We start from the raw sequence: 13953 nt of genomic DNA, 5'->3' as shown, positions 1-13953 counted from the left end.
ATGGCCACTTTTATTACGGTTATAATTTCGGGCGAGTTTACTGGGTCTATAACTCCCGTGTTTTCTAAGGGGTTGCTACAAATTAGGTCGGACTGCTCGCTCCAGAAAGTTTGTTGTTTGCTTACAATCTAATTGTTTTACATTTTATCTTACATACCATTATCTTTTCAATGTGCTGTTCTCGTGTATTTCTTTTCCGTTATTTATGGTAAATGTAAAACAGAGAGAGAGAGAGAGAGAGAGAGAGAGAGAGAGAGAGAGAGTATTTCTCGTCATTACACTGATAAAATCCGAGCTGAAAAACAAGCAAGCACATATTTCACTCGCGAATCAAACTGGATGTATCTAATAACAAAAAGGAAAGCCGATCAAAAACTAGAAAAATTGTACCTTAAAAGATTTTCTCACCGAAAAAAGATGAGTAGAAAAGCAAAAAATACACACGTCAGAAAAAAAACATGAAAAAAAAAAAAAAGGTACCACGAAAAATCATCACGAACTCCACATTTCGTAAGGAAAAAGTAAACTGAGGTGGTGTGAAGTTTTACAGCCAGGACGAAGCTTCAAATGAATTTTGAAATAGCACCTCACTGGACCAGAATTTTTCCCCAGTATCGCTTTGGTTTGTTTCTTTTTATTTTGCAGCTGGTTTTTTCCAATCTGGGTTGATGGCAAACATTCAAAAGGCAGCTCCTCCGCATGAATATCATTCCTGCATACTGCTGGCCAAAAATGAAGAGTGAAAACATTCCCTGCTTCTTTTTCCCCCGATCAAAAGGATTTAATACTAATGCAAGATGGAACTACCCATACACGACTTGACGAATCTGTTTACTCATCACCTTACATTTATATATATATATATATATATATATATATATATATATATATATATATATATATATATATATATATATATACACACTCAGAGGTCATGATGACAATGAGAGACTTTCCTCATGAAACGTTTAAATGATAAATGACTGAAGAACTGGTTGAAACACACACAAAAAGAACAGTAAACTCGCTATGCATTTAATTCCTACCTAGTGCTCTAAGCCTGTCCAGAAATTTATGTCCCCGGATCCTTTGGGGAAAGTAAATTCGATATTGATAAATCCACACACAATACATTCTGGAATATTATTGCTACAATTAAATGACGACACTTCCAGAGGGACCATCTCATGTTCTCCGGAGATTAAGCTATCCATTTATGAGAAAAAGAAACTCCGGTCTTCTCAAAATCGCACCCACTGATTTTTTTTTTTTTTTTTTTTTTTTTTTTTTACAAAGTAAGACGTTTCGTAGCACATGCCTATCTAACCCAGCCTCTGATGAGAAAGAATAGTGGGGGGAATGAATAAACGGTAGCAGCTGACCCTAAGAAAAGACACCGAACGTCCCGGTCACCTCTACGCCTCTCACAACACGGTGGAACACTGTAGAAAAATGTTAAAATATTTAGTTTATCCAGGGCCACAAATTGGCAGAAAATGCATACAGGAGCTCAAAACTAGGAGGACTGAAAATCCTTATAAATGTGCAACCGCCGTGTTGAACTTAATTTGGCCCTCTAATTTTTGTGCAGGAACCTAGGGTTCCGAAGGCTCAATGATTTTGAGTACTGGACATCATGCTACTCCCACTGGGCACACAAATCACAACTAACTCGTCACAGATTTCTTGGGATGGCTACATATTCAGGGCCTTCGACCTGAAATTGCTTAACAAAATGACGTTTTCAAGGATTTCAAGCAGCAAAAAGGCAAAATGAAACACGACGAGCTAAGAGGTAATTTGATTGTTATTCAAATGTTTAGGAGAAAGTAAAAGCAGGAAATGCTCTTACAGAGAAAATGATGCCAGGGAAACCTTCGATGCGATTTGGCTGCTTCAGTCCGGAAATGGCAAAGCTCTACGCGTATGAATATTGTTCCTCATACCATATCATAAATGTTTTTTTTATTTATTTATTTTCATTAATCCTGCGAAATAGTGATCACCAAGGCTGCGTAAACAAAAATTGTGTCATTTAAAGGAACACGATGGACGAGTAACACTTATCATTATTATTATGTAATCATTCAGAATTAACAACCACTCACATGTAATAAGCCTAGTAGGCTACTGATTTGCAAAAGCAAACTTCCACAAAATAAAACGATCATTTTTGGAAAAAAAAAGAAAGTATACAGAAGAAATGAGTAGAGGGTAACTTAACAAACAAAGAAATCTGAGTTATCGATGTTGAATATAAGGAAAGGAACACTTTGAGCAATCTTGCAAGGAACACACAGATCCCGGAGAGCTACAGACATCTGAAGAGGAGAGCAATATTCTGATAATGGCAGAGCAATCAAACGGAAGGACGTGGCATTATGAACAATGCGTATTTTCTTGGGAGATGTAGAGGACAATTTGAATCCCTGGGTTACCTAAGCAAAAATGATGTTCTGATGATGACCCCACTTTCCGATAATTCTAGATCTCTGTTAAGCCTACCAGCAGCAGCAGCAGTTATATTTTACACTCGAAGGAGGGAATAACTACAACTTCACTAGCATCGTCTACATAACGCACTACTTCAATTTCTACATCGACAATCCTGTCATTTGTGAAGACCAAAAACATTCAGAATTCCAGAAAACAATCCAGAAAAAACACCAGACATGAAGGACACTGGTTTACTTGGCATACCATCAACGAAAACTCTCTATAAGTGTGACCGAGATAACCGAAGTTAAGGTATTTATTTGGAAAATAGTTACACGTTATCCTATTGGTAAAATAAAGAGAGAGAATTATGGATACTTATGCAGAATAGTGCCGATGTTGCTTTGGATAAAAATAGTTACATATGATTCATTTTATTTCTATTGCCTGTCATGATACTAGTTTCTAGATTCAAATTACCTATATGCATAGCTTAAAGACCCGCTTTCCAGCACCCTTAATCAAAGACCCACTTCAAAACACTTAAAAGATATTTTACTTACCGTATACGCGTCATTATCGTGTGAAGTTTAATAAAAAAAAAATCAATAAGAGACTGGTTAGCGTTCTGCAGTTTTCCTTCGTACAATGTGTTCAGTAGAATTTGTACTTCCCAGAGTTTATTTTCATTCGAGTACTCTATTACTCTAGTCATCTTAAATGTAACTATTTTCCACTTTTGTATTCATCGCCCGACGAATACAAGAGCTTAAGAGAAATAATAGCTAATTTTTTAAAGAAAATATATTTCCTGATGAAGCTGCAGCTCTGTAACAGAGTTCCCGTGTTCCTCCCCTACCTTATTAAGAGTAATATAGGCAAATGAACGAAAAACCCACGTTAAAATTTCCAGGGAGAATCAGTCAGCTTCAGCCCCAATACTGCGGGATCTGAATTCCCCTCCGAACGTTCCCTATTATCAGAACATAATATGGAATCCTTCCTTTCCGCCACAATGTTCTGATGTTTTCACAAATTGAGATGAAGCGGAGTCCGGCAAAATTCAATTCATCCTAACCTTTTTCCTGGTGTTTGTTTCTTCTGCAGGTGGGATTTAGCAGCTGGCGACTGAAATTTATTTATTTATTTTTTAGAATTAGAGAAAATAATTTTAGTATGATTTGGCGAACTGAAGTGAGTCTGGATATGACCTGCATAAGACTCAATTTTCAAATGAGTTTCCATCCAATTGAATAATCTAAAATGCGTTTCCGTCCAATTAAACAATTATAAATTATTCTATCCAAATAAGCAATCTGAAATGTGTTGCCGTCAAATTACACAATTTTAAATGCTTCTATCCAATTAAACTAAGTCTCCTAAATCATTGTTTGGTGGGCCCATGTTTGATCTAAGTACTGAGCAATACTAATATTTTGAAGGTTTGCTTCAACTTCAATGACAGAGGTAGCAAAAATGGAAGGTTATTCAGAGTGGAAATAAAAACATTTTGGGGCCACTTCACACTACACCCACTTACATGACGATAAACTAAACCTTTCGAAAGTCACTACGTACAACTACAATCTCAAAACAGAAAAATCTGCAATTAAGTATTGCAAAAGGTACGACTTTCAAGGATATCCATGAAGACATGGTGGACACAGTTGACGTGTCTCCCATGGGTGTTCTGTCAATAATTAGTTGATCTACCTAATCCAAGTAGAGTAGGTCAGTACGCAAAGACGAATTCCTTGTCAGGACGTCCAGTATCAACCACCCACCAGTTAACAAGTAGAAGCTCTTCACATGGGCATGGATAACACGCCTTTGTATGTCCACCAGAGCATTAGAATTAGACCAGTGCATAATTTTGTAACTGACATTCTGGGAATGATCAAGCTGTGTGACAATGGTATACGATTACTGACATCAGAACAGAAGATGGTGAAGATGGTCAGATAGGAAACTTACTGGATATTTAACTCATATGCAGGCTGTTACAATTTATTTCTACAAAAAGTCTGTAACCCAGAATGAGACAATAATTCAGCACTTTGAACATGAATCAAATATTTAAAAAAGCAATGTAAATATCATGGTCCTTCCCTTCCTAAATAAATAAAGCAAGTGGCTGCTGCTTGCAAAGCGGTGGTTACGGATACTGAAAGTTTATCATGATGAACTGCTTAGAAAGAGGGTCAGACCATTAACTGCCACAGTTGAAAATAACTTCTCCATAAAAATATTCACCTGTCCACACTTCTTAGGTTGATCTGCTGACTCATGTTATCCGACCTTGTGATGCCTAATCTCTCGCTGTTGTCTACACTCAAATCCAACCAGCGTGCTGTGGACTATTAAAAAACCTAGGATTTATTCCTCTTTTGACGTAAGATGGCAGTCCTTGAACAGCGGTAGATTAAATTTATTTGTAAACACTGTTTACTCTAACTTCAATGATGATAAAAAAATGAGAGAATGTCTTTCTAGTATGATGTTCAGGGACACCCCCAGATCATTTTGAATGGTCAAAATATATTACTGTTTATCTAACACGACCTGGCAAGATATTAAAGAAACTATATTACGACAACTATACTTTCCAGTCAGTGCAAAGCTATAGACAATGGTGTTCCTATCGTGATTTACATGATTTACAAATACCGGAGAAAAATTATATAACGAAATCTTAACTGAGAGGTAATGGCTTTTCCACACATTTTCAGTGTTTTTTTTTAATGAATTTTTGACGTTTTATCAACGGAGGCTATAACTATAACTAATTCTGATAGCAGCCTCCACAAATGTACTTGAAAAGGATTGCAATTGTCATATAGCGGGTTTGATAAGCAAAAAGGCTCCTTTTTATTTAAACTTTTATGAACATACAGTTGGTTTTACTTTATATCATTTGCCTTTCACAATACTGCGATATTTTCTATAAAGCTGAAATTATAAGTAGAGAAAAAACGCAAAGGCACATAATTTCAAACGAATAATCGAATCCCGATAAAACTAATCCAGAGAATTATGGAAAAATCTATTTCAAATGGAGCCGAACTTTCATTGCTGGAGTGTTGTGTTCCTCCCCTGTCTTATTAAAAGCAACACAGACAAAGGAATGAATACAGACAAACGATAAAATTCCATGGGGGAATCAGCCAAGCTGACCCCAACTCCGTGGGGATTTCAGCTCCCCTCTAAAGGCTCCCCATTATCAAAACATGATATGAAAGCGTTTCTTCCGTCACAGTGCTCAGATTGTTTTCGCAAACAGAGATGGAGCAGGGATCGGGGAAAAGCAGTTCATCAAAATTCTCTTTTGGGGAAAAATTATTTTTGTGTGCTTTCGGAGTTTGCAGAATCGCTGGTTAGTGGCGATTAAAAATTCTCTATTTCAATTTTTCCTGACCTTGTAAATTATAGCCCTTGCTAGCACCTCTTCCGGAATATTATGATCTGCACATTTTGAAAAGGGTTCTGGAAGTGATGTGAAAAATTAATAATTCTGATGCATGTTCCACTCAACAAATCAACATATTTTGCCCCAGTTGAATCTTAATATCTGCAAAAAAGCACTAAATAATTTAAGAAATAGCGATTTATAAGCAATAATATATGAAAAGATTATGCTGAGGTTTAAGAGGCCCAATTCGTAAAGTGTCAAAAGTTGAACTAATATTCTTCTTGACAATTAATTAAATGTTCACGAGACAATGGGCGCCCTTCTATTGTATACCATTAGGTGTATGAATGACCAAATTACGATATTCAAATTGAAAAAAATATGTATGGAGGAGAATCAGTAAAGAAGCAGGAATTTCATTTTGCTAACACTTTTTAATGCGTGGCCTTCATACATCTGTGATGGAGATCAATTGAAACAAATTGCCTGGATTATAGTAATTTTCTCCTCTAATATCCTTAACACAACTGTCCATTGTCATTCTACCAGAAATAAAAGAACTCTGCTCAAACTTTCACGAGAGAGAGAGAGAGAGAGAGAGAGAGAGAGAGAGAGAGAGAAGAGAGAGAGAGAGAGAGAGCAAATTTACTTAAGGAAGGAAGGTGTTCAAATAAAACAACCGATACAAAATTATCATCTGCTGATATAAATGAATATCTATGAAGAATCCGTCTACCTTGTTAGTTAATATAGAAGGCGTCAATAGTTATCAGTAAGTCAAAAAGACTCACTTACCTACATATTCAATCGACATGTTGGTGCAATGTTCTAGTTTTGCTGAGAGAGAGAAAAAAAATTGATAACTTACATACCATATTCATGTTGAAACCGGACAACTTGATCATAAGATCAGCACTATGTCAGAATAACTTGTCCCAATTCTGAAAATTAGTTTTGCTTCCTAGACAGGACTAAATTTAGGGCATTTCATCTGAACAATGCCGAGCTCTTAGCTCTGCGTCAATCCAGTGTCTAATGGCAGCAAGACTTTCTCTCCTCTCTACCTCTTTATTAAAGGCGCAGTTTCGGTGAAAAGTGCTCAGTGGAAATCAGTAATACTCGTATTGCACGCGTGACTGACTCTCTCCTCCCCTCAACCGGCAAGCTTTGGCACATCCTTCCTGCCTCTATTTTCCCTGGCTTTTCGAAACTAAGTATTTCCGAGTAACCAAAAGTTTTACAACTTCCTTCGTTGTTAAGCACAAACTTTCGTATTATCCGTTACGTTCTTTTTGTATTACTTTTCAGGCCTGAACAAGAAAAGTGCATTAATTGCCTATCGCCCTTTGCATTACAATTATTTTAGTAAAGAAATGATTCAGTGTTACCGAATATGAAATGAAGAATATAAAAGTGTTTCATCAATGATAGCGAAACGATCTCATAAAAGATAATCTTATCAATATCAGATGACGTTCAATACACCATAAGCGTAAGGCAGCAAACCATTTATTCCAATAATGTCAAGAAAGCAGTTCAAATAATATCAGAGCACATATCCTCAATAATTTTGAAATGTTTATTAATACTGCACAAACAAGTAGTACACAACGAACAACTAATTACGTTCAGTATCAGCGTCTCTGATATTTCAAATCGTAAATATTTACACTCGGCAATGCTCTCAAAGGAACACTATGAATATTATTACTTACTTCATCTCAAAACTATCTCAAACGACACTCGCAAAATTTACGCACGTATTACCTAAACATACTTTTCGTTTCAAAACCTTTAGCGTTTTTCTTACCTCTGGTAGAGGTGAACATCTTGTGGCATACGTAAGTTTTAAGCACAAAGGGATAGGTATGGCTTTGTCCCCTCTACAACCTATTAGTCAAGATCTGCACCTAACAGTCTTCGATTGCTATCATCCATTTCAATTCCCACCATTCTCTCCCTAGCTCTTTCACCCACCTCCTCTCTCTCTCTCTCTCTCTCTCTCTCTCTCTCTCTCTCTCTAAATACACCAAAAAGCAAATACAACAAAATGAGTATTTCTTAAGTGTTCTATACGTGTCTCATTTTGGATTGGCGAGTGTATACACGTAACATACTGACAAAACGAAATAAAGAAGATGAATGAAGAATAATGGATAAATACAGATTCTGCCGTATCACGGATATTTCAGTGAAGTTTATCCAGAACGCTGTCTATACATTTCTTTATTAGTTCAGGGAAAAAAAATATCCTCACTATGAATGTGTATACATCGATCATGCATTTCATAATAAAGAGAGAATTCACACACTTAATATAACCATATTATTACACATTTATCTTTGTGTTCTTCGTATTTTAGAGAATGATTGACAAGATTATAAAGCTTTCTGAAAACTACCGTTCCTCCAGGATATTCAACAATGAACATTTTCTCGCAAATTACAATAGCTGAGGCAGCCAGATGTTCCCCTTTGTAGCCAGTAGGGGAGCATATACTTTTTTTTTAAATGGCAGAAATGTTGCCTTTTATCCATACTTTCCATTCATTAATCTTAATTCCCTTCCACGGACACTGCTGCAAAGATGGCTTCAATTTATCTTTTCCACATTTAATCACAAACAATAATTTATTTTACAGTGTTCATGGTTAATCTTCTCTTCCCCGCACTACAAGAGTTAGTACATCTACATTAATAAATTCAAGCTCGTCTGATCAGTTAATGATTTATTTACGTTCATGAACAATTTATTCCGATATATTCAGGGTTTACACATCAACCTACCACGACACCTCCACTTCCCCCTTTTATTGCAAAATTATTTACCCACAACATATGCATCTTGATTATAACAGTCACCTGCTCTCAAATGATTTTCATTCGAACATTTGTCTCTTAATAGCGACAAAAGGGAGAGAGAGAGAGAGAGAGAGAGAGAGAGAGAGAGAGAGAGAGAGAGAGAGAGAGAGAGAGAGCTAAATCAACTTCCAAAAAATTTCCCCTGGCCTTGGAAAATAAAGATAAATTTCATCTGGCGAGAGTGTAAGGAGGAAAAGAGAAAACAGACGCAGAGATAAGGCCATACTTGCGTGCGCTATCGCAACCCCGGACAAAAGGTGTCCTCGACGCTATCATATTTTCTCCTGCGGCATAAGAAAAAGAAGTTATTGCAAAAGACAGTCACACTTTTCCATACTGGTGATAACGCTTAGAAGTAGGTAGATACCTTGAGGCGTGTTCAGTTCATTCTAAGCTCAGACGTGTATATTATTTTCTTGTAATGATTTCAGTCGGTGATGAAGACTCTGGCTATTCTTTTCAGAATTGTAAATTAGGAAATTTATGTCCGTTACTATGCTTACAATGTAAATGAAAATGAGGATGGAACCGAGTAATGTTATACAAGTACTGTTCAATAAGTACTTAGCATCTCTTCAGAATAATCTTAAGAGAATGAGAAAAAAGCAAGTCCTATTTTTTGAAAATTTCCTTTTTTACCATTAGCAGTCATACTCAATTTCGTCTTCATTAGCAGCAGGAACGAAAAGCGTCGACAAAAAGTACATAAGAGGATTTAAACAACCTTCATTAGTGCACAACTTTAGAGGGAATTCGCGGACTGTTACGTTAATCGATCTTATCTGGCCTTCCTGTAAAGCTGCGGCATATTCGTGATTTGGAATGCCCTCAAAGAGAAATATGTTTTTGAAACATTTCGTTAAAAACTCACCGTGAATTTCGTAGGGAAGCGCTGCTCATCTTCTCCCTCATTACATTGCTTGAAGGTTATCTTCATTTTCTCGATGCATTAATTCCGTGACTTGTCCATTTCTGGTAAAGGAAGAAATAAATCTCTTGAATGGAAAGTAGTCTCTACAGCATTTGCTGGAATGTTGCAGATTAAAATAGTACACCATTATTCTACAGTTTTGCTTACCTTCCAACACAAACTAACATCGTACTCTGTAAGGTATTTCATTTAAAGAAAATCTAGGGAAATTTAAAATGGAACGGGAGAGGGGGAAAAGAAAATTCAAAACAATGGTAACCTAATGTTACGAGTTCGTCTTTTATCCTACTTAACAGCTTGATTCCTTTAGAGATTCTTTTTTCATGCGTTGTTCTAAAGACTCCAGATGTTCGTCGTCGTGAACCTTTCACTTTTTAACATCAAAAGAAAAGCTGCAGCCTGTTATTATTTTATGTATGATAAAAAACGACGGAGATCCGGCTAAATACAAGACTTGAACGAAGGTAGATGAATATGAACAAATTGACCAGATGGTGTTTTACGGCCATATACCACTTTTAAGTCTATGCCTTTTGGGGTCTAGCCAGTCACGAAATTGATAAAGAAGCACCGCTAAAGAGGAAGGGCCTTAACATGTCCTATCAGGGAGTAAATCTTTTCAGAAAGAAGATATCTTCCAGGGAAGAAGATCCCTCACGGGGTGTTCTTATGGAAGAGCTATAAGGCGGAGAAAACCCTACTGGGACATTAGTTATGGGTCTACATTTAAGCTTAAAATACCCAAAGTTACATTTCGTAGTTAAAAGACAGAACAAGAGGCTGGCATAATGCACAAAACGAATGTGGGAAATCTTAGTTACACAACACTAAATCGAAGCAGGGAATCAGTATAACAACAAGACTTAAGTATGAAATTCACCAAAGCATTAGAGTACTTTTGAATGACTAAAGAGCTGCAAATTTTCGAATTATTGTTTCTGACCATGCAATAATTTTATCTAAACTTGTTTCTCACAAATTCTCCATCTCTACAACAAAGCTTAATAAGCACACAGACTGAACATACAGAGGCCTGTACCTAGGCAAATAATAATAATAATAATAATAATAATAATAATAATAATAATAATAATAATAATAATAATAATAATAATAATAATAATAATAATAATTGAAAGCACAGATATCGCAAGACGATTGGAAACATAAAGTAATACCCTAAAATTTGTTAACAAAGAGATTCAACATATTTGAATGAAATACAAAATTTCAGAACAAGACACAATTTAGTAATGTACAATTAGGAAATTCCAAAGAAAATTGTGATACTCACGCAGTTAGATGTGATGGCTGACAGTAAGTAAACCGAATTTTTTTTTACATCCAGCACGATGATGAATAAACGAATCCCTAAGAGCACATATTGGAAGGGGAAAAATTGTTTTTTACAGACTGGTCGTAAGATCTGGACTTATCGCTGGCACAAGGCCAGCTTTATGTATCAACAGCAACAACATGGAATTATTTTACGGACAAACAAGAGACGGGTTGTACAGGAAGGTGTAAGTGAAATATGGGTAGTTTGTACCGTAGATTTACATATTCTCCATGTAAAACTAAAAAAAGATCTGATTATAACTACTATTACTCTTCTCCATAATTCTCATTTGCAAGTATGCTTCTAACCACTGTTAGACTGAGATATGCATTAATTTCCTTTGAAAAGTACCCAACTTTTGCCTGTTCAATGTAATGATAATCAAGGGTACATTGTTCCTACAAATAACCAGGAAAAATGTCAAAATTGTCGAGACATTAGTGAGTTTTCACATTCTTGCATATAACTCACATAAAAATAAACTATCCTCTAGAATACCATTCTATTCTCAGACAGATACCTTTGTATCTTTTAAAAACGACAAACTCTAATTTTTTATTTCCAAAATTTTTAAAAACTATCCTTGCGTGAATCCGGACATTATGGAAAACCGTTGTATCTAGTTCCAAGCATGTGCAATTATAGAGTTTAAAACCCGGAATAGAAATCCTTTAGAGAAAAATGTTTACCAAAGGCTGTCTGGCACAGTAGCACACCTAATTTAAATAAAAGGATGTTTGGAGCGCAAAATGGAGAAAATGAATTAAGAAATTCATGCTGGAAAGTGTTAAGTGTTAATCTTGGGTATCAGTATAATAAAGTTTTATTATGACTAACCGATATTGATTTCCTTAATTTGATCCCAAAATAACGAATAACGAAAAGAAGGTAATCCATCAGTTTCTATTTTGAAATAAATACACTATGCTGGAAATAAAAAACTTACGACATAATGGAATGCTCTTCTGAAAATATGTTACATTAGAGATAATGATTCAGAAGTTTTCACAAGTACAAAAATTATAATGACATTAGATATTGTCTGAAGTGTTTCACAGAAGTCAAACATATAATGACATTAGATATTGTCTGTTACATACAAACTGAATGCAAAAACTGTATACAGAAAAATACTCCTTAAAGAAATTACTGTTTTAACAGAATATGTATACCGTGAATCAATTTTAAATGCAATTATAAACAATTCCTAGAAAGGCAACCATATATATTTTCATGTCAAACGAAGGAGGGACATGAACTCATGACATGCTTTCTCTCTCTCTCTCTCTCTCTCACACACACACACACACACATACACATACATACACACAATTTTTAAATGCAATTATAAACCATTCCCTAGAAAGACAACCACATCATATATTTTCTTGTCAAACGAAGGGGGGACATGAACTCATGACATGCTTTCACACACACACTCACAAACACACACACACACATTCCGTAAAAGCTAAGCAAAGGCAATGACCGAAATGAGGAATCAAATCAAACCCGGAAAGTTAGAATGCAACGGAGAATTCCAACCACGTTGCAAAGAAACCTGTTTGGCTAGCCGTTTGTAGCTCGGCTGAAATAGTGTCGGAACGTGTTGGCACCTGCAAATTGAGACGTTAGAGGCCCAGTTGCCTTGATATTGTATTACTCTGAAAATTAGATTCACCATTGAAAATTCCTCCCCTGAGTCAAAGTTGAGACATTATTTTACTTTACAGAAGTGCCATCACACCAAGCTGTGAATTGTTAGTGTTGTTTTTCCCTTGGTTGTTATTTTTACAAGCAAGAGAGGACTTGTTTAAATAAACAATTTTCTCTACACTTACGCTAAGTTTTATTTATGTATTACTGGCTAAAAAATAGGTCATATATATTATAGAACATACATACATACATACACACACACACACACACACACATATATATATATATATATATATATATATATATATATATATATATATATATATATAATCAGTGTTTGTGTGTGGGTGGATGATCCCCGTGATGTGCTAATCTAGACATGAGGAAAGAGATCATTCTTTCATAACTGAAGACATCCGAACCCTGATGACACTGTCACCGGAATAAAACAATGAACAATGACGATGAAACGTGTAAACTATATCAATATTATTATGAACAGCAACCTCACTAGAAAACCGCCTCCTTGGCGATCTGAAATACGTCCTGTCAGTTACCACTCAATCATACAAGGGGGCCAAGACAAACTTCTGCATTTATTTGGAACCACAGGTGACCTTCTATATTCTCATCTACAGATTGCCAGGCCTCCCCCTCTACCAGTAGTGTGTAAACATATTTGACGAGTTTCCTGCTTATGATATTACATACTTCATCTAAAGACTATTTGAAAAGAAGAAACAAATATAAAATAGCGAGAGCTTAAAAAATAAAACAAATAAAAAGAAATTTTTGGTCTTTGCCTTTTATAATTTTATAAGATAAAGTCTATAACCACCTTGTTCAAGATTGTTTTGTCTTTCATCTGATTGTGCATCGCTTCACAGTAAAATTTGTTTCCTAGCAATAATGAATTAGCAATGTCGTCCTTTATATCGCTTGAATAGGTCATTTCCAGGTCTACGTACTTTTCAGCTATTATTGCTTTCGTGGTGCCTCAAGTCTCTTACCTTTTCCTAGGGAACTGTTCTTCTTCTTAGCTGGCCTAATTTGATTAACATTTAAATCTTATTTCTAAATTGTGTTTTTGAAAATTTCTGTTTTGACAAATTGAGAAAGGTTTCTCGGTTTAGAAATGGCTAAGGAAATGAATTTACTGAAACGTGAGACGGGGAAAGGATGTTAGAAACTGTCTTGAGAAAAGTTGAAAATGTTATAATTTTGGATAATATTCACAACAAGAGGTTCTTAACAGCTATGAACCATGAGAGTTCATGAAATAAAGAGGTAAGAGGCCTATTGTATGTAGGGGACTGG

At 35.6% G+C, this 13953-nt stretch overlaps 1 protein-coding gene across 1 annotated transcript in view; it reads right to left on the bottom strand.

The window, feature by feature from the left end:
* LOC135201374 (zinc finger protein-like 1) overlaps positions 1–9681 on the bottom strand; it is a 227777-nt gene extending 218096 nt beyond the window's left edge. Inside the window, exon 1 of the mRNA XM_064230223.1 lies at positions 9579–9681. Coding sequence (XP_064086293.1) covers positions 9579–9644 — 66 coding nt within the window. The 5' untranslated portion in view covers positions 9645–9681. The remainder of the gene's footprint in view (positions 1–9578) is intronic.
* Between the last annotated feature and the right edge of the window lie 4272 nt (positions 9682–13953).

This window comes from Macrobrachium nipponense, chromosome 28 (genome assembly GCF_015104395.2).
Source record: "Macrobrachium nipponense isolate FS-2020 chromosome 28, ASM1510439v2, whole genome shotgun sequence".
Classification (NCBI taxonomy): Eukaryota; Metazoa; Arthropoda; class Malacostraca; order Decapoda; family Palaemonidae; genus Macrobrachium; species Macrobrachium nipponense.
Note: the sequence above shows the minus strand (reverse complement) of the source record. Positions and strands in the feature narration are given on the sequence as shown.